The 19,090-nt window shown below is 49.4% G+C and overlaps 1 protein-coding gene and 1 pseudogene across 5 annotated transcripts in view; one reads left to right on the top strand and one right to left on the bottom strand.

Moving 5' to 3' along the window:
• Nucleotides 1–2,935: 2,935 nt before the first annotated feature.
• Nucleotides 2,936–3,904, bottom strand: LOC308251071 (large ribosomal subunit protein uL10-like; annotated as a pseudogene). Its single transcript has one exon. The product of its transcript is annotated as a large ribosomal subunit protein uL10-like (transcript).
• An 11,717-nt stretch (nucleotides 3,905–15,621) lies between these two features.
• The window catches only part of RNF130 (ring finger protein 130), a 132,635-nt gene continuing 129,166 nt past the window's right edge, over nucleotides 15,622–19,090 (top strand). For 3 of the 4 annotated variants that reach the window (XM_080673104.1, XM_080673106.1, XM_080673105.1), the window contains exon 1: nucleotides 15,771–16,151. In XM_080673104.1, coding sequence (XP_080529230.1) covers nucleotides 15,905–16,151 — 247 coding nt within the window. In that variant the 5' untranslated portion in view covers nucleotides 15,771–15,904. Of the gene's footprint in view, nucleotides 16,152–19,090 lie in introns of all 4 variants that reach the window. The other variant, XM_080673107.1, reaches the window with a different exon arrangement.

Below are 19,090 nucleotides of genomic sequence, written 5' to 3'. Positions count from 1 at the left end.
AAAGACGGGATTAAATTTTTCCTTTTGCCTCAGACTCCAGCACCTTGAGTGATCCTGTCTTTGATTAATAAAAATATTATTTGTGCTGATGACTGAGGTTTGGGGCAGGCTTCTTAAATATAGACCTGAGACAAGTGCTTTATTCATTTCACCCTAGTCCCGGCCAGCAGATACAATCAGTAAACAAGTAAGCTCAGTAATAACTTCAGAAAGTGATAAAAGCTTTCAAAAAAGGTAAATAAAACATTACCATGTGACCCAGTAATTGTCCTGGGTGTACACCCATGAGAAGTGAAAATAGATGTTCACACAAGAACTCGTATGTTAATGTTCATAGCAGCAATATTCATAACAGCCAAAGAGTAAAAACAACTCAAATGCCCATCAATGGACAAATGGGTGAATAACATGTGATCTGTCCACACAATGGTATATTATTCAGCCACAAAAAATTGAAGCACTGACACATGCTACAGCATGGATGGATCTTGAAAACAGTGACAGAAGCCAGACACAAATGGCCACATAGCATATGGTTCCATTTATATGAAACTAGAGGCCCGGTGCCACAGCCCATCTGATGCCCCTCAAAGCCCCAGGCGAGATCAGGCCTAAACTGGCAGTTGGACATCCATCTCGCAATCCAGGACCGCTGGCTCCTAACTGCTCGCCTGCCTGCCTGATTGCCCCTAACTGCCTCTGCCTGCCTGCCTGCCTGCTTGATCACCCCTAACTGCTCCCTGAGGGGCGGGGCCAGGGAGGGAGGGGCCGTGGTCATTCTGGTCTCTGGTTGTTCCACTGTTTTGGTCGCTGGGCTTTTATTATATAGGATGTCCAGAACAGGCAAATCCAGAGAGAAAAGAAGTAGGTTAGTGAATAACAAGGACTGGGGGAAGGGGGATGAAGAGCAACCGTTAATGAGCATGGGTTTTGGGGGGGATTTTTAAATATATATATATAATTGATTTTTTTTTACAGAGAGGAAGGGAGAGGGATAGAGAGTTAGAAACATCAATGAGAGAGAAACATCGATCAGCTGCCTCCTGCACACTCCCTACTGGGGATGTGCCCACAACCAAGGTACATGCCCATGACCAGAATCAAACCTGGGACCTTTCAGTCCACAGGCTGACGCTCTATCCACTGAGCCAAACTGGCTAGGGCGTGGGGGGGGGATTTTTTCAAGTGACGGGATGTTATAGAATTTGATAGTGGTGATGGTTGCACAACTTTGTGAATATACACAAAACACTTAAAAATAGTGACTTTTATGTTATGTGAAATTTTGTGTTATGTAAAGAATATCTCAAGTTAAAGAAACCTAAAATAAAGCAGGTGATAGGAAAGTCTGAGGGATGGGTTATTAGGGAGACCAGAAAGGCCTCTCTGATGTAAGGACACTGATGGGACCTGAATGACAAGAAGGAGCCAACTGGGGTTTAACTAAGGGAAGAGCATTCTAGGCAAAGACACCAACCTATGCCAAGGCCCTGAGGCAGAAATAACTGTTGAGAAGTCCTTCATTTGTTCATTCCACAGGTAGTTCTTCAGCACTGATTGCTAGGCATTGTCCCCTGGGGATACCACAAGGGACAACCCATCCTATACTATGATGCCAGAATGTAAAAGCAGCTGTGGGTCAGGAAGGAGACTTAAGTGGGGAGAGAAGAGCGTATAGTGTGGGAGGGGCTCGGTGGTCAGAGAAAGCCTTCCTGAGAAAGTGACATTTGAGCAGAGGCAAGTGCAGTGATGGAGAATGACAGCAGAAATGTGAAAGGATCCTAACAGTGATGGCCTGAAGCTGTAAGAGGACCCAGAACTGGACTGTGAGTGTACGGACAGCTACTGCAGGGTGTCAGCAAACAACGACATGGCTGGAGTCGTTTCATAAGATGCAGATGGCTCTGTCTGCCATGGATCCCCATGCTCCCACCCTCCGCATGGGTAGAGCTAGGTAAGTAGATGTAAGTCCCAAACATGACACTGATCGGGGCTAAACAGCTCTGGATGCCTGGATTCCTCAGGGATCCACGGTGGACCTCAGACAGGGTCTCCAATCCAGCAGTTTTAAAGGACTCAGGGCTATGGCACTCTGGCAGATGCAGAGTCTCAGACCTCACCCCTAGGACTCAGGCTCAGGGACCCAGGGTGTGCCTGGGAGACACATTGGCAACACGCATCCCCAGCTGATGCTGGTGCAGTGGCCCACAGTCCCCAGCCTGAGAAAACGGTGCCAAAGGCACCCACCACACAGGCACAGTGGGGACCCACGCCCCAGACCCCCTTAGCCCAGCCTGCGGCGTGATGGTTACAATTTAATTGCCAGCAAACATTTAGAATGGGAGATTACGCGTAGCAAGCTGGGTCCCAGGTTTCTCTTGAGATGCTGCACCATCTGCTAATTCTGGGCCACGTCTCCAGACAGCAATTGCACACAGCAGCCTTCCTGCCCATCCTTGTAAAGTGCTGTGGATGTCCAGTGCTGGGGATCCAATGGTAAGCCACGTCAGTAGACAAAAGCCACACGTGTTCTTCTGAAGAAGCCCTTTTCATATCTTGGCAGAGAATCAGAATCTGTGGGAAAGGTTCTCAGGATTCTTCGAAGCCTAACTACCTCGTTTTAAAAAATCAGGGAGACACACTCTTGAGATCCTTAGAGATCCTCTTGTTTTGCAGAGATTGTAGGAACCTACTAGGTGTCCCCTTAAATCCTCCTTAGTAGTTCAAATATGTGCCCTTACTTAGAGAGTGTTCTGCTGGCAAAGATTAGGGATGAAATTTTTATTTTTCAAGCCCTACGTAGTCCTAGCTTTTAAAATTCTTATCAAAACTCTGCTTCAAAACTATACTGTAAGTTTGTTTGTTTTTAAGAGAAGTAAGCCTTTATTTCCTTGTTTCTCGAATAGAGCTGGATGAGTTGGTTGCTTTTTGGTAATTAATCAAAGAGACTAAATCCCACATCCTCGTCCGACTCTTCCTTTGCTTCAACCATGGCTGGGGCTGCAGCAGCAGCAGGAGCAGCAGTGGTGGCGGCGGCCACAAAAGCAGATGCACCAGCCAAGAAGGCCTTGACCTTTTCAGCAAGTGGGAAGGTGTAATCAGTCTCCACAGACAAAGCTAGAACTCGCTTGTACCCATTGATGACAGAATGGGGTACTGACGCAACAGCTGGGTACCCAATCTGCAGGCATATCCTGGCAACATTGTGGACACTCTCCAGAAAGCGAAAATGCAGAGCTTCCTCTGTGATGTCAAGCACTTCCATGTTGTAGATGCTGCCATTGTCCAACACCTGCTGGATGATCAGCTCAAAGGAGAAGGGGAGATGCTCAGCATGTTCGGCAGTGTGGCTGCGCTGGCTCCCACCTTGTCTCCGGTCTTAATCAGCTGTACATCACTCAGGATTTCAGTGGTGCCCCTGGAGATGTTAGTGGTGATGCCTAAAGCCTGGAAGAAAGAGGTCTTTTCTGGCCCCAGACCAGTGTTCTGGGCTGGCACAGTGACTTCACAAGGGGCAATGGCACCAGCACGGACAGCAGCTGGCACCTTATTGGCCAACAGCATGTCCCTGACCTCAGTGAGGTCCTCCTTGGGGAACACAAAGCCCACATTCCCCCGGATGTGAGGCAGCAGTTTCTCCAGAGCTGGGTTTTTTTCCAGATGTCCTCGGATGGCCTTGCGCATCATGGTGTTCTTGCCCATCAGCACCACAGCCTTCCCGCGGAGGGACATGCGGATCTGCTGCATCTGCTTGGAGCCCGCATTGTCTGCTCCCACGATGAAGCATTTTGGGTAATTATCCAGGAGTTGGATGATCTTAAGGAAGTAGCTGGACTTCCATGTCGCCCTGTCTTCCCTGGGTATCACGGCCGTGTGTCAGGGATTGCCACGCAGGGTTTAAAGACGATGTCTCTCCCACGAGGACACCTGGCGAGAGCTATACTGTAAGTTTTTACTCAATCTCTTGTTTTATTACATGCAGGTAGAAAAAGGTCAATTGGCACTTCCTAAATTCTTGCCAGGATTCTCCCACCAGGCTCACAGGTTCATTGAGCACAATTTCTACCTTCCACAGGCGACGCCCTGACAAACTCCTACCACGGCACAGCAGGGCCCGTTTCTCTCCAGCCTCCAAGAGCATCCGCCAATGGCTCCTCAGGTGCTTATCAACAGCCTCCTAAAGGCCCCTCAAACTCCCACCCATGGCCCCATCCTAAAGTCAATGCCACAGGTTTCAGGTTTCCATTAAGATCATTTGTTCCAGTTAGCTATTGCTGCATAAGAAATTACCCCAAACTAAGTGGCCTCCCAAAAACAGTCATTTTCATTTCTCTCACAATTTTGTTGATCATAAATTCAAGGAGGGCTCAGTTGCAGGCTCTTCTGCCACACCCACTGAGGTCATCTGGTTGCAGCCAGCTGACAGGTGGGCTGGTCTTAGAGAACCTCACTGTGAAAGGAGCTCCCGGATGCTCCCTTCCTACGAGGGAAAACTCGGTTCTTTCCCACTATGAGTGTCTTCCTGGGAGTCTCCTTTATAATTCACACGGAGCACTTTACTTCTGATACTTCTGGTCGCCAGTTATGTGGAGGTTTTCCCCCACAACAAGCAATTTTCTGTGGCACCAGCTGGGTGTCCTACAATTTAACTCAATTCTGACACTACCTTCCTGGAGATAGTGTCACATCCCACAGGTTAAGGGCTCAGTCCCACAAGACGACACACCCACCTCCCACTTCAGACCACGCCTGGATTTCCTGGTACACGGAGCTGCCCAGGAAGCCAGAGGCTCTGCCCAGGAATTGAGGTGGGGCCTGGGGCGATGCTGAGTGGCACAGGTTTCTGAAGTAGCAGCCTAACTTTAGAGAAGAAAAGGGAAACTAGGAATGTCGCCTCCATTCTGGGTCATTCTTCAAGCTTTGGCCCTTCTCTTCCATCTGCCTGCCACTGTAAGCGTGTCAGAGTCCTCAGCTACCTACTTTACCTTATCCGGAGTTCTTATTGTAGTCCGTAGGACAGATATATTGTAATGGTCTTACATCATCTTGGCCAGCATCAGAACCCATAAGGATAACTTTAAATGTTCCCAATTACTGTGTGAGATCAATATTAATTCCCCCGCTTTAAAGATAAAAAACTTGAGGCTTAAAGAGGCATGGTCACCTGCCTAAACCCATATAGCCAATGCTAGGTTGAAAATAGATATGATTAAAATTAGCTCATGGAGCAGGTGTGTGGAGTGGCGTCTGAAAGCAGGAAAGGGCAAAGAGGAAACAGGAAGTGGAAAGCCCGGTGGTGGGGAGAGAGTGTAAAATGGAGAGAAACAGAAGAAGAGGCAGGGAAGGAGAAGAGAGTAGGGAAGGTGAGGAGGTCAGGGCAGTATCAGGAGATGGCAGCTCTGCATTGAGCATGCCTACCCAGAACTCACCCCCCTTTACAGTCCTCCCCCTTTACATGCACCCCTTCCTCCCTGAAGTTAGTGTGAGCAATAAAGTAACCCTATCCCCTTTTCCATCAGGGTCCTGGCTTACCCCAATCAGCCTTGGCATTTCCTTGTTGACCCAACTTGTTCAGGGGCATCTGGGCACGTCACCACAGTGGGCTGAAGGTGAGGATTTTTATTCTACAGTTGAGAAAATGCTGTCTCCCCACCCATTAGGAGCAGGAACACATGTTGTTCCAGCTACTGCTGGAATCTATGTGTCACTGAACAAAGAAATCCTGGAAACAAAACCCATGCAGGAGAGCCTGCCTGGCACCTCCTTTTCCTCTGGTTTCCTCCTCAGGTGAGCCAGTGTAAGTCAGGGCTCCTGTTACTTGCAGCCCAAAGCACCCTCATTGACTCTCATCCTGAGCTTCCCTTGGATGTGTTCCTGGAGCCCCCTGCCCCCAGGATGGTGCTGGAAAAATGGCTCCAAGTGCATCTGCTATTGCCCCTATCCAGATCTACATCCTCGATTCCAGTCAAGGGCACATGCCCAGGTTGCAGGCTCAATCCCCAGTGGGGGGCATGCAGGAGTCAGCTAATCAATGATTCTCTCTCATCATTGATGTTTCTATCTCTCTCTCCCTCTTTCTTCCTCTCTGAAATCAATAAAAATATTTTTTAAAATCCAATTTAATTCTGACACTAATGACCTGGCAATAGCATGGACACCACAGGTTAAGGGCTCAGTCCCACATGTGTGCTCCACTTCAAATGCCAGTCACAAGTAGCAGATTCCCAGGTTACTTGTACTTCTGTCCCACAGCCCCTCTCTTCAGGTTCAATATTTTGCTATAATGATTCATAGGACTCGGGAAAATACTTTACTTACTGTTATAAAGAATACTAGTGGCCCAGTGCATGAAATTCGTGCACGGGGGAGGGGGGTGTCCCTCAGCCCGGCCTGCACCCTCTCCAATCTGGGACCCCTCAGGGGATGGATCAGGCCTAAACCAGCAGTCGGACATCCCTCTTGCAATCCGGGACCGCTGACTCCTAACCACTCACCTGCCTGCCTGCTTGATCATCCCTAACTACTCTGCCTGCCATCCTGATCGCCCCAACTGCCCCTCCCTGCTGGCCTGATCTCCCCCAATGGCCACCCCCTGCTGGCCTGATCGTCCCTAACTGCCTCCCATGCTGGCCTGCTTGCCCCTAACTGCCTCTGCCTCGGCCCCGCCACAATGGCTTTGTCCAAAAGGATGTCTGGAAGGTCTCCCGGTCTAATTAGCATATTACCCTTTTATTATTATAGATAACTTGGGAATGGCCAAGTGGAAGAGATGCATATGATAAGGCAGAGGGGAGATGAGTGTCCATGCTCTCTCCAGGCGCACCTCCTCCCCAGCATCTCAATGTGTTTATCAGCCCGGGAGCTCTCTAAACCCTGTTGCTTATGGAGGTTCCAATACAGAGACGTGATTGAGGACATCATTGGCCATTACATTAATCTCCTCCCTGAATGCTGGGGGTTGGAGAGGCTGAAAGTTTCAATCCTCTAATCAAGCTTTGTTCTTTCTGGCAGTCAGCCCCCATCCTAAGCTATTGAGGGGCCCCCAGCACCTCATCCCCTTAGCATACAAAAGACACTCTATCACTCCACAGATGCCAAGGTTTTAGGAGCTGTGTTCCAGGAACCAGGGGCAAAGAATAAATATTTATTTTTTATTATATACACCCTGCATTCTCAATCCATGGGGTTGAATCAAGGGGACTCGTGTCTGCCTCCAAGGGTGAACATGAGGTAAGGTCTGGCCAGTCAGAGCACCTTATTCACTTGACCACAGCAGTTGGCTCAGTGGTGAACTCATGACATGACACAAACCAATGAGACTCAGAATATGAAGTGGAAAGTCCTTCTCTCCTGCTGAACCCTTCTGGGATTCTGAGAGAACAGAATGTGCTCCCTGGGTCTGCAGGGGGTCACCTTGCACATACGAGGAGAGACTCCCTGAGAATGAGTGAAGGCGACTGAGAAGACAGCAATGTTGAGAGGGGACCAGAGGAAGCCCAGCTCTAATGATCTCATTTGGCCTCCTAGATTCACTTGTGCTTATGGTTAGACCAACCCCAGACTTTTCATAAGTGACCGAGTAAATTCTCCTCCACATTGAGTTTGATTTCTGATACTTGCAACTAAACTGGTTCCAGTTAGTACATACCATCCTGTGCCTACATGGCCACCAGCCTGCTGCAGGGCCCTGCTCAACAGCCCTCTTCACTCATACCCCCAAATCACAACTCTTTCTTTATTCTTAGAGTTGGGTCCCCTCAGTCAGGAGGAGTTCCCTTTTCAGGGTAGGCCTAATTTGGGAGTCTTTTAAAATAAGCAGTATGGCCCTAGCTGGTTTGGCTCAGTGGATATAGTGTCGGCCTGCAGTCTGAAGGGTCCCAGTCAAGGGCACATGCCCAGGTTGCGGGCTCGATCCCCAGTAGGGCGTGTGCAGGAGGCAGCTGACCAATGATTCTCTCTAATCACTGATGTTTCTATCTCTCTCTCCCTCTCTGAAATCAATAGTATATATGTGTGTGTGTGTGTGTGTGCGCGCGTGTGCGTGTGTGTGTGTGTGTGTGTATACATATATACACTGAGTGGCCAGATTATTATGCGTTCAGAGATCATAATAATCTGGCCACTCAGTGCATATCTACACTAAGAAAAGATAAATATGCAAATTGACTGTCACTTAGAGACGCTCACCAGCCAATCAGGAGTGAGTATGCAAATTACCCCAACAAAGATGGTGGCGGCCCCGCCCCCCAACTGCTCTGGGCCTCTGGGTAGCACGCATGCAGGCGCAGAGCGGCTGGGCGGGGCAGGATGCCTGGTATGAGGGGGAGGGCGGGGGCCGAAGGGAGCTACAGGAGTGGCACTCTGGCTGGAGCAAAGACTGAAGGCTCTGGCCAGAGCGAAGACGGAAGGCGGTGGCCAGAGCGAAGGCTTGGGTCCTGGGTGCCAGAGGAAAACCAGTGCCGGCAGCCAGGGGAAGGAAGGCCTAGTGCACAAATCTTTGTGCAACGGGCCTCTAGTTTATATAAATAAAAGTAAAAAAAATAAGCAGTATGGGGGAAATTTCAGAAAGCCAAGACACCTAGAGCCCAGGCATAGGGCTGTGCTCAGATGCAAATAACAGGAAATCTTTCACATAGTTTTTTAAATAAAGAAGTTTAGGAGAATGCCCAGGGCATGAACCCAGGCTCCTTCACCCTTGCTCCTCCATCACCCTTAGTGTGTAGCTTCTGTCATAATCCCATGTGGGTAGGAGGAAGAAGAAGATATGGCAACAGCAGACCTCCCTTTCCAGTGCATCGGCCAAAAACCCATCTTGGTTGGAATATGCACTGATGGTAGGGATCTTTAATTATTTGCCTATGTATTCCAAGTACCTAGAACTGCTGCTCAGTAAACATGTGCTAAATGAATGAGTGGTTGGATGGCTGGATATGTGGGTGGGTGGATGGATGTGTGGATGGGTAGATGGATGGATGGATGTGTGGGTGGGTGGATGGATATGTGGGTGAGTGGATTTGTGTGTGGAGGGGGTGGGCAGATGGATGGGTGGATGGATGCCCATATAGGGAAGTTGAGTTTTTACCTTCTAAAGCCCCTATAGTAGAGTCAGGCAAGAGAGAAGAGTCTAGAATGGCCACTGAGATCCCTTGCAGCATCTGCCACCCATTCCTCATGAGGGCACACAGTCTCCTGGCATCTTATCCCCATGGGCCTTTATCCTCCACAGGTAGGATCTCATGGGAGATTTCTTCTTTTATAAATCTGAGCAGATCTGGATAATCCCATCTCAAACTTTCTTAGGATATTCAGACCCAGCACAGGACATATGCTTCACTGGGGAAATATGTTCTCCACCTTTCTGTAACTTATCCTGGAGCAAAAATGATTGACAGGATGAGATTCAATTGTGACTCCAGTGAGGGCAACGAGCTGACTTCCTCTGCTTTCAGTAACAATATTAAAACCCAAGCTCATGCAATTTTGAACAAAAGACTTCTTATAAGAACACAAGAGGCCTGGTGTACACAATTAGTGCACTTTGGGGTTCCCTCAGGCCAGCCTGCGCCCTCTCGCAGTCCGGGAGCCTTCTGGAGATGTCCAACTGCCGCAAAGGCAGGCAAGGCTGCTGCCACCGCCGAAGTGCTCACCTGCCATGAGCCCGGCTTCTGACTGAGCGGTGCTCCCCAACTGACCACCAAGGGGCAGCTCCTGCATTGACCATCTGCCCCTTGGTGGTCAGTGCATGTCATAGCGACCAGTTGTTCCGCAGTTCAGTCGATTTGCATATTAGCCTTTTATTATATAGGATTGCCAGCATTCATATCTTATGCAATATAATAATGTGAGACTTACCTTTAGCAAAGGTGCACACAGTTGACAGACAAAATTTATGTCTATTTTTCCCCAAAGGGATAATGATAGAATTATTAAATGTGTGGAAAATAAATTACCTGTAAAGAAGAATTTGGCTGAGGGTGACCTGGAACACCCCTAACTCTACCAGCCTGACTCCCTTCCGCCCCCAGTCCCCAACATTACCCCAATCATTTTACCCTTGGCTCCACCTGCCAGAATCCTACACTTCTAATAGGGGCCTCAGTGGTCTTTTAATATATCATTAAAGACACCTTTTTCTGATTGGAAAAAAGAACACAACATTTGAAAATAGGAAAAAAAGGAAAGTAAAAAGAATCACCCATAATACCCCCAATAAACCAAACTATTTTCGTTTTGCTAATTCCCTTCCAGGCCTTGTTAACACATGCGGACTTATTCTACACAGTGACAACCAGGGTTTTATTTTGTATTCTGTTTCTGCACTTAACAGTACATCCCAAGCACTCATTACCTGCATAATCTCCTCAAATTTGCTTAACACGTAAATGAGTTTATTTTCAATGAGTTTATTTATTGTAGCTAATGCTGCAGTAAACATCCTTGTGCACAGAGTTTTGTTTTATTTTTCTGTGTTGAATGTTGTTCTGAAAGCCACACAAAGGCTGGTCTCAGCTCTGAACTGGCAGCTTGCACTGCCTTGCTTCACCTGAGTCCCACCCTGCTGGCCAGAGGAGCTGTTGGGCTTCTAACATCAGTCTATTGGCCAACCACAAATGAATTGAAGCAGCATAGTCCCCTCGCGATGGCATGTCTGAAGAGAGCAGCTTGGAACCCCACCTCTACTTCTGGAAGAAACCATAGCATTCATCTGGCAGGACATGGGATCAGGCAGCAGACACAGCTGCCTGGTCTCCTGTGCCCACTGGGCTGTCGACTCTTGGGGGCTATTCCTTCTGCAATGGTTGCTCTATGGCAGGCCAACAGTCAAGGTGCCCTGTGCTTCTAGGATCAAGGCATGTGCACCTGACTCAAACTAGACAGGTCAGATGCTTTCCGCCTAGAGAGATGCAATGCTGACTTAGGCCAACAGCAGAGCCTGATGAAGCCACCCCCCAATTCTACTGCCCAGGTCCCTAGAGCTGTGTGGGTGCTGTCCTTGCTCAGTCGAGGTCGGCTGTCTTGCCTTCACTTGCAGCCTTCCAAAGGAGTCTCTTTCTGTACATATCTTTCCTGCCTGTGGACAGAAGGCTCTTCCAGATGCAGACAGGCCCCTGGCAGAGGGGCTTTGGGGTCCCCAGGGACCACTCCAGGTCAGCCTGAGGACCAGCAGTCAGACAAGAGGGCTGGCCTGCCCAGGCCAGCTCAGCCCAGCCAGCGTCTCCTCTCAATTTTTTCTGCTCAGCCATTCATCACTCTGACCAAACATTTCTTGACAAAGGACTGAGCAATGCCTTCGATCCTGCTAAAAGGCAGCCACCCCGGCAGCCTGTGTCCACTCAGCATCAGCCCCAGACCCCACCTGAATTCCTGGACAGAGCCTCTGGCTCCCTGGGCTGTGCCTAGTACTAAGAAAAAAAATCCAGGTGCGGTCCAAATCCTCAGCCTGGTGCCCACTGGTGGGAGTGAAATGAGTGAGGGTCCAGGAGCCAGCTGGACTGGGCTCCCACCCAGCACCATGACTCACTGCTCATCAGCTGGGACAGGTTCAGGGCAAAGAGCTCACTTCACTGAGTTTCAGTTCCCTCATCTGCAAAATGGGTGTCATTATTCCTATAGCTGAGGGTCCTCAGGAGAATTGAATTCTGGTCCCTAGACCATGACAAGTTCCAAATCTGAGTCCTTTTGTCTCTCACCAGTCCTCTGTCTACAGGGGTTTTCACTCCCCCTCCCTGATATGGCCTGTGAGCCCTGGGTTCAGGAACTGCCAGTGCCCCTCCCCACATCCCACCCCTTCAGGCCAGGCCACAGGGCAGGGGAAGGGCAGCTGCTTTCTTCCTCTAGCAGACCTCTTGTAGGAGCGAGGAGCCTGGGCCACTTCCATTTTTTGAAGTTCCTGGTATATTAAAAATGACGAAAGTTAGAGTAACTGTGTACACAGCAAAAATATGATGCAATATACAGTGGTGGGCAAAGCTAGGTTTACAGTTGTTTATATGGAAAAATATATAATACAAGAATAAATCTATATATATAAAAGCCTAAGCAACTGTTCCACTGTTCGACTGGTAGCTATGACGCGCACTGACCACCAGGGGGCAGACGCTCAAACCACAGGCATAGAAACATGGAACAGACTGATGAATCTCAGAGGGAAGAGGGGAGGCAGGAGAGCAGGAAGAGATTAACCAAAGATTGTGTATGGAACCAAAGGATGATCCCTTGGCCTGGCCTGCAGGGACCTGGCTGAAACTGGCAGTCCGACATCCCCCGAGGAGGATGAGGAGGAGGAAGGAGGGGAAGAGTGAAATTCTGGAAAACCCTTTGAGGTTTCCAAGGTTGCCCAGGGAGCCCGGCTTGGCCTCTGATCCCTGGAGCCCCCAAGAGTTATATGGTGTGCTTTACACAGAGGATACCCCTCTTCATGGCCCTCGGGAGATCAACATTGCTCCCAGAGGAGGCAGATCAACTCTGGAAGGAAGGAAGCCCTTGCCAAGACTGGAGCTGGGAGGCTGGCGCCTGGGCCCACCAGAGCTCTGCAGAGACGGGGGATTTCAGCTAGAGACCTGGGATTTCTTAGGAGCTGGGAGTTGGGAGCAGAGGCAGGGGCAACTTGTGTGTGATAGAGTCAGAGAAATGGAGAGAAGGGCTTGTAGGCAGCTCACCCCAGGCCAGCATGGGCCTGATTCAGACCTCCCCAGGTGTCCTTCACAAGATCTACCATAGCCAAAAACCACCTGTACTTTTATTTACTTAAGAATTTAAATTGACTTACGATTTTACACTTAAATAAATGTTTTAAAAGGTAGTTTTGCCCTAGCCGGTTTGGCTCAGTGCATCGGCCCATGGACTGAAGGGTCCCTGGTTAGATTCAGGTCAAGGGCACATGCCCAGGTTGCTGGCTGGATTCCCAGTAGGGGGTGTGCAGAAGGCAACTGATCCATGATTCTCCCTCATCATTGATGTTTCTATCTCTCTCTCCCTCTCCCTTCCTTTCTGAAATCAATAAAAATATATATATATATATTTTTAAAAAGGTAGTTTTGTCCAAAGTGTTGGCATGGATGTGGAGAAAGTGAAACCATTGTGTTCTGTTGGTGAGGATGTAAAATGGTAAGGTGGTTCCTCAAAAAATTAAACATAGAATTACCATATGCTCTAGCATTCCCACTTCTAGGTATTTATGCAAAAAAATTTAAGTTGGTATCTCAAAGAGATATTTGAACACTCATGTTGATAGCATTCACAATAGCCAAAAGGTGGAAGCAAGCCAAGTGTTCACTGATAGATGGGTAAACAAAACGTGGTCTATACATACAACGGAATATACTCCTCCTTAAAAAGAAGAAAAAAAATCTTACATGCCACAACACGGATGAACCTGGAGGACATTATGCTAAGTGAAATAAGCTAGTCACAAAGGGACAAATACTGTGTGATTCCACTTATATGAGGTACCTGGAGTAGTGAAATTCATAGAAGCAAAAAACAGAATGGGGGGCCGAGGGAGGGGGATGGGAAGTTGTGATTATAGAGTATTTGTTTCACAAGATGGAAATAGTTCTGGGGGTGGATGGTGGTGATGGTTGCACAACAATGTGAATGTATTTAATGCCACTGAACTGTTCACTTAAAAAATGGTGACAATGGTAAATTTTATGTTGTGTGTCTTTTACCACAATTTTTGTGTTTTTTTCCTTTTTATTGAATTTATTGGGGTGACACTGCTTAACAAAATTATACAGGTTTCAGGTGCACAATTCCACAACAGTCACCACAATTTTTAAAAGGTATTTTTGTATCACTACCATAAATGTAAAACCTCTTGACCTAAAGACAAGGTCTCCTTAAAACAAAGGTGCTTACACCCCCAAATGCAGAGTGGTGTTAACATCACCCTAGAGGGCCTAGAATGGTGCTGGCTAAGGCTGTGGCTGGAGACCTCGTCGCACTTTGCTTAACAGAAAGATGAGCGAGTGCCAGAGAAGTGTTAAAAGTGTTTTTGAACCCACTTTCTCCTTGATAAATTCAGGAGGGCTCGAAGAGTGTTTTAGAGGGACTTGCCTTCTCCCCACAGGGTGGACCTCCATAATCATTTCTCATTCTAGGGGGCATGATGCCCCCCACACTTTGATAGACCCTTGTAAGGACAAGGGAGGAGGGTCATGAGGTGTCAGACAGGAGCAGCCAGAACAGGCCAAGTGAAAGCAGCAGAGCAAGGAGACCTGCACCCAAAAGAGTCCCATGCAGGCCCTAGGGCCCCAAGGCTGCCTGGGCAGGAATTCCAGTTCTCGGGTGTCTGAGCATGGGTGCCTTGGTCCCAAGGACTCCTTGCCCTGTGGGGAGGGGTCCAGCTGCATGGGGGCCAGAGCAGAGCCTTCTCTAAGTGCTGGGCTCAGGGAGGGGCCTGGCTAATTTGGTTGAGGAGCTGTACTTCCTGGAGGCAAGTAAATAAAATCCAGTCTCAAAAAAGCGGGGGCATAGACAGACGGTGATGGTGAGGGTGGAGGGTGAGAGGGTGGAAGGGAAAAAAATTGTGGAGAGAAATTGTGAAGGATGTTGCTAAGGCACCGGTGGAGGCCTTGTTTTAACCTGCGTTGCATCCATATCCCTTTCCAGGAAACAGCACCTGTTTTCCTTTGGGAAAACTCCGGAATTCTCAGTCCGTTTGGCGGGCCAAGGCTGGCTCCACCCCTTCTCGCTGCAGGAGGCAGGGATACAGGCCTGGCCACCTCTGAGCAATAATGAGGACACTTCCCAACATCCTAAAAACTCCTAACTTCAGAAGCAGCACGGGAACCATCCTTCCCCTCCGTTTATGCTTTGGAAGGGTGCAGAGCTTAACTGACAGGGCATGTGGTGGGGGGGGGTGTAGATGGGGGAGTGTGTGTGAGGATGTAGAGATGGTCACCACCATCGCCTCCTTGTCCAAGGCCTCGGGCTGTTTCAACTAGTCTGGAGAGGTCCTTCCTAACCACTCAGGTGTCCTCACAGGTCCAGGATGGTGGGCTCCCGATTCTCTTTATTTATTTTATAAATATATTTCAGAGAGGAAGGGAGAGCGAAAGAGAAAGATCAATGATGAGAGAGCATCAACAATTGGCTGCCTCCTGCTCGCCCCCCACTGGGGATCGAGCTGTAACCTGGGCATGTGCCCCGGCCTTCAAGCACTGAGCCACGAGGCTGGGTGACTCCCTATACTCTTATTTACAGACATCGCCCCTCCTCCCCCATGATGTCACTTATACGACTTGAAGTTGAAATCTCAGACATTTTAATTATAAAGCTTTAGCTTTTTCTCTTTTGTATTTGCGTCTCAAACTTTCCCACAGGCTCTTGGAAAGTTCCCAGGCTGCAGGCCCTGTTCGCGTCCAACAGGACAGACAGACTGGGCCCTGTGCGGGGGCCAACGAGTGACCCGCCGCTGGCCGCGTGCGGGAGGGCGGGAGCGCGGGCCTGGGACGCAGGCGCGGGGGCGGGGCGGGGCGGGGCTGCCAGACCCGCGCGCTGCCGCTGTGCCGGCGGGCGGGGGTGGCGGCGGGCGGGCGCGCGCGGCGGCGGGGAGCGCTGTCTTGTGTTCCACGGACTCTCCTTTGGGTGCATCCCCTAACGCGTCCTTGACAGGTGCCCCCGCTCCGCGGGCCCGGCCGCAGGGGATGGCAGGGGCCCGCCCGCACGGCCCCAGAGCGGCCCCGAGGGGACGACCGCGCGCCACCTGACCCGCCGTCCTCATCGAGGGCCCGTGGGCGCGTCCCCGCGGGCGGCCGCGGGCGTGGGGGAGGGGCGGGAGCGGAGCCGCGGCGCCGGGAAGGCCGTCCTGTGCTCGGCCGCGCGCCGGCAGCGCCCGCCCCGCCTCTCGGCGCCGGCCGGGGAGCCAGGTCCGCGAGCGGCGGCGGCGGCCGGAGGGACGATGAGCAGCGCGGCGCGGGCGGGCCCGGCCCGGCTCGCCGCGCTCGCGCTGCTGACCTGCAGCCTGTGGTCGGCGCGGGCGGACAACGCGAGCCAGGAGTACTACACGGCGCTCATCAACGTGACCGTGCAGGAGCCGGGCCGCGGCGCCCCGCTCACGTTCCGCATCGACCGCGGGCGCTACGGGCTCGACTCGCCCAAGGCCGAGGTCCGCGGCCAGGTGCTGGCGCCGCTGCCCATCCACGGAGGTGAGTGCCGGGCCGGGGGCGAAGCCGGGCGCGGGGTGGGCGGGGGCCCCAAGCCGGCGGCCCCGGGCGAGGTCTCGGGCGCGCGCAGCCCGGCCTGGTCGCGCCTGGGAAGGAGGCTCTGATGTGAGCGGCTGGGTTTTCGTCCCTCCGAAGCCTTGGGAGCCCTCCCGCGGGGCGTGCAGGAGACTTGTTTACCGGGGGGCACCCGACTGCGAGTTCGCAGGGACCGCGCAGACAAAGGAGGCGGCGGAGGAGCGCAAAACTCAGCCACGGGGGGGAGGGCTTAACCTGGCGGATCCAGACTTAACGCTGCATTGCATCTCAGGATGAGGCCCGCGCCTCCCGTAAAAATGTGCCATTTTTCTTTAGTGGCAAGTGGAGCCGGAGCGAATGCAAGAGGAAAAGGGACATCTTTCCTGTTGCTTTTGGCTCTTGTTCTGCCCCAGTAGTGTTACTTTTATTTGACGCCTAAAAATCTCAGATGGAGAGAATCTGATAGCCAAGGTTTCAGGTGACGGGGGCTGGCCAAAGGGGAAATAGATAACATTTTCCAGAATTGTCTTGGAAGCCATTTAGCTCATCTCTCCTAAGCATAAACATGGGCTCTGTTTAATTATTTGGTATAAAACATGTGTCTGCAGAAATCACTGGTCATGTTTCAAAGGAAACCTTTTCCCCTCTGGGGAGTATGATTCTTTGTTGTTGTCTTGGCCCACTCTAAACTTTTTGGAAAATGTCTGCTATCTTCTCCACCCCCACTCTCACTCTGAGAATGCTGAGTGGGGGATTTTGTTAGAGCTGCTCTTCATGTTAAGGTGACCTAAAGTAGACAACCTGTGTAAAGTAACGGTGTGTGTTTTATGCTCTAACATGAAAACATGCCCGTCTCAGGTCTCTGTTTGTATGCTAAAGTGCTAAGTTGTTTTCTTCTTTGAGGCAGTCTGGCTGAGGAAACGAGAATCACCTCAGGATTTCATTGCATTCTATCTTCAATCGGCCTTTTAAATGTCCACTTTTATACCAATAACCAGGTGCTTAAGGTGCATTTCTCATCTCCACTTTGTTAAGAACGGCCCCAGTTGGCCCATGGAAACAGCCTGGTCTTTGATTCATTCTGTCAATATTTGCGTGCCTTGTCTGTGCCAGTCACTGTGGTTGGGACACATAATATTGCTACACTGTGGCACTAACAATGGTTGCCTATTTTCTGATGTGGAGGAAAACCGTGAGAGTCACGTGGAAGGTAGGAAGAGGAAGCGAGGCTAGCTAGCTAGCTGTTCTGGAGCAAGAGCTGGCCCTGTACAATGTTTTGAAACCTGTGGTTTGTCTTTGGGGTTTGGGTCCCCTAGGCCCCAAGTCTATGACCATCACTCCCAAGTGCTAACCTACTTGTTGCTTGCCTGTCACCCCGAACAAAAAGCGCCATCTTTGAGAATGCTTGTTTAAAGTGTTTGGATAGAAGGGTACTGATGTGTGGATGAAGGTTATTCCCCTGTCACTGGGGAGGCAGCTATGTAGGATTAAACGTTGTGTCATGCTGTAGGCAGATTGTGTGACACTAGGAAAGTTATTTGGCCCCTTAACCTCAGTTTCATCTGCAAAATGGAATGATGAAATACTTACCTCCTAAGGTTGGTGAGAGGCTTAAATGGTTCCTGCGTTTTTAAAAGAGGGATCTTGTTAATCTAAATGAATCTCTAAATTGGTGGGGTTTTAGACACTGCATCAAAGTGAATACATTGGAGCAGTGTGTGAAGACTGAGTCTGGGATTAGTTCGCCTGAGTATTTTTCTGTTCTTCCTCTCCTCCTTTCGCCAGGGGCTTACTTTGAAATTTGTGTTGTTGTTCATCCACACTGAGGATATTTATTCCATTGATCCTTAGAGAGAATGAAAGGGAAGAAGAGAGAAGAGAGAGAGAAACATCGATGAGAGAGAGATACATTGATTGGTTGCCTCCCAATGCACCCCCACCAGGGCTAGGGATCCAGCCTGCAACCGAGGTATGTGCCCTTGACCGGAATGGAACCCAGGACCCTTCAATCTGAGGGCCGATGCTCTAACCACCGAGCAAACTGGCTAGGGTCTAGGGGCTTATTTTGTATTTGCACATGAGTTTACTCCAGGCTTTCTTATGGTGTTGGTGGGATCCTACAGGTAGTTTGTGCTAAGGGGTCTACACACAAAAGTCCTCTCAGTCCAGCCAATACGAATTGAAATCCTCCTGCATTGAAATCCTGCGTGCCATGCACCATTTATAAGATATTGGGGATGAGGAAGGGGCAAAAGCCATGAACAAAACATAAATATCTCTTCCCTTCCTGAAGTTCCCATTCTAGTTGCGATCTTTGTAAGTCAATTTACCTGTAAATTGTTTCTAAACCTATGGGTTGGCATGAAATCCAACTTTGCTGTATTTACAGCAGGAACTTAGGAATGTATTTTAAAAACAAGAATGGTGGTGGAAATCTGTTAAAATTTTTCATGTTTAAGAAAATGACATGTCTATTGCAATTTTTGAAAATGGCTTAAAATTGGAATAATGTTTGGGTATTTCACATTATGATTTTTTGATTTAGTGAGTTTCACATTTTTATGTTTTTAGAAAAAATATTGCATTCTTTGTGATCTTCATACTTTTATAGTTTTGAAGAAAACTCTTAACATCTTCATTCAGGACAAAGGGATGTTCAAATTATAAAAATGAAAAGTTTGAGACAGTTTCTGGCAAAAATAAAACAGCTGTGCTCAATAGATGTGAAATTAATGAAAAGTCATTTTGAGGATAAATGGTAGAAATGAACCTAAAGACAAAATAACTTTACAGTTTTCCTAGAGCTTAACATAATAATGACTCATTTAAAATCTCTGACTTGGTTTGTGAAATTAGAAATCTTTCTTGTTATTTTTCAGTGCTACTAGTACTATCAATCAAACATG

Source organism: Plecotus auritus, assembly GCF_963455305.1.
Source record: "Plecotus auritus genome assembly, chromosome: 6".
NCBI lineage: Eukaryota > Metazoa > Chordata > Mammalia > Chiroptera > Vespertilionidae > Plecotus > Plecotus auritus.
Note: the sequence above shows the minus strand (reverse complement) of the source record. Positions and strands in the feature narration are given on the sequence as shown.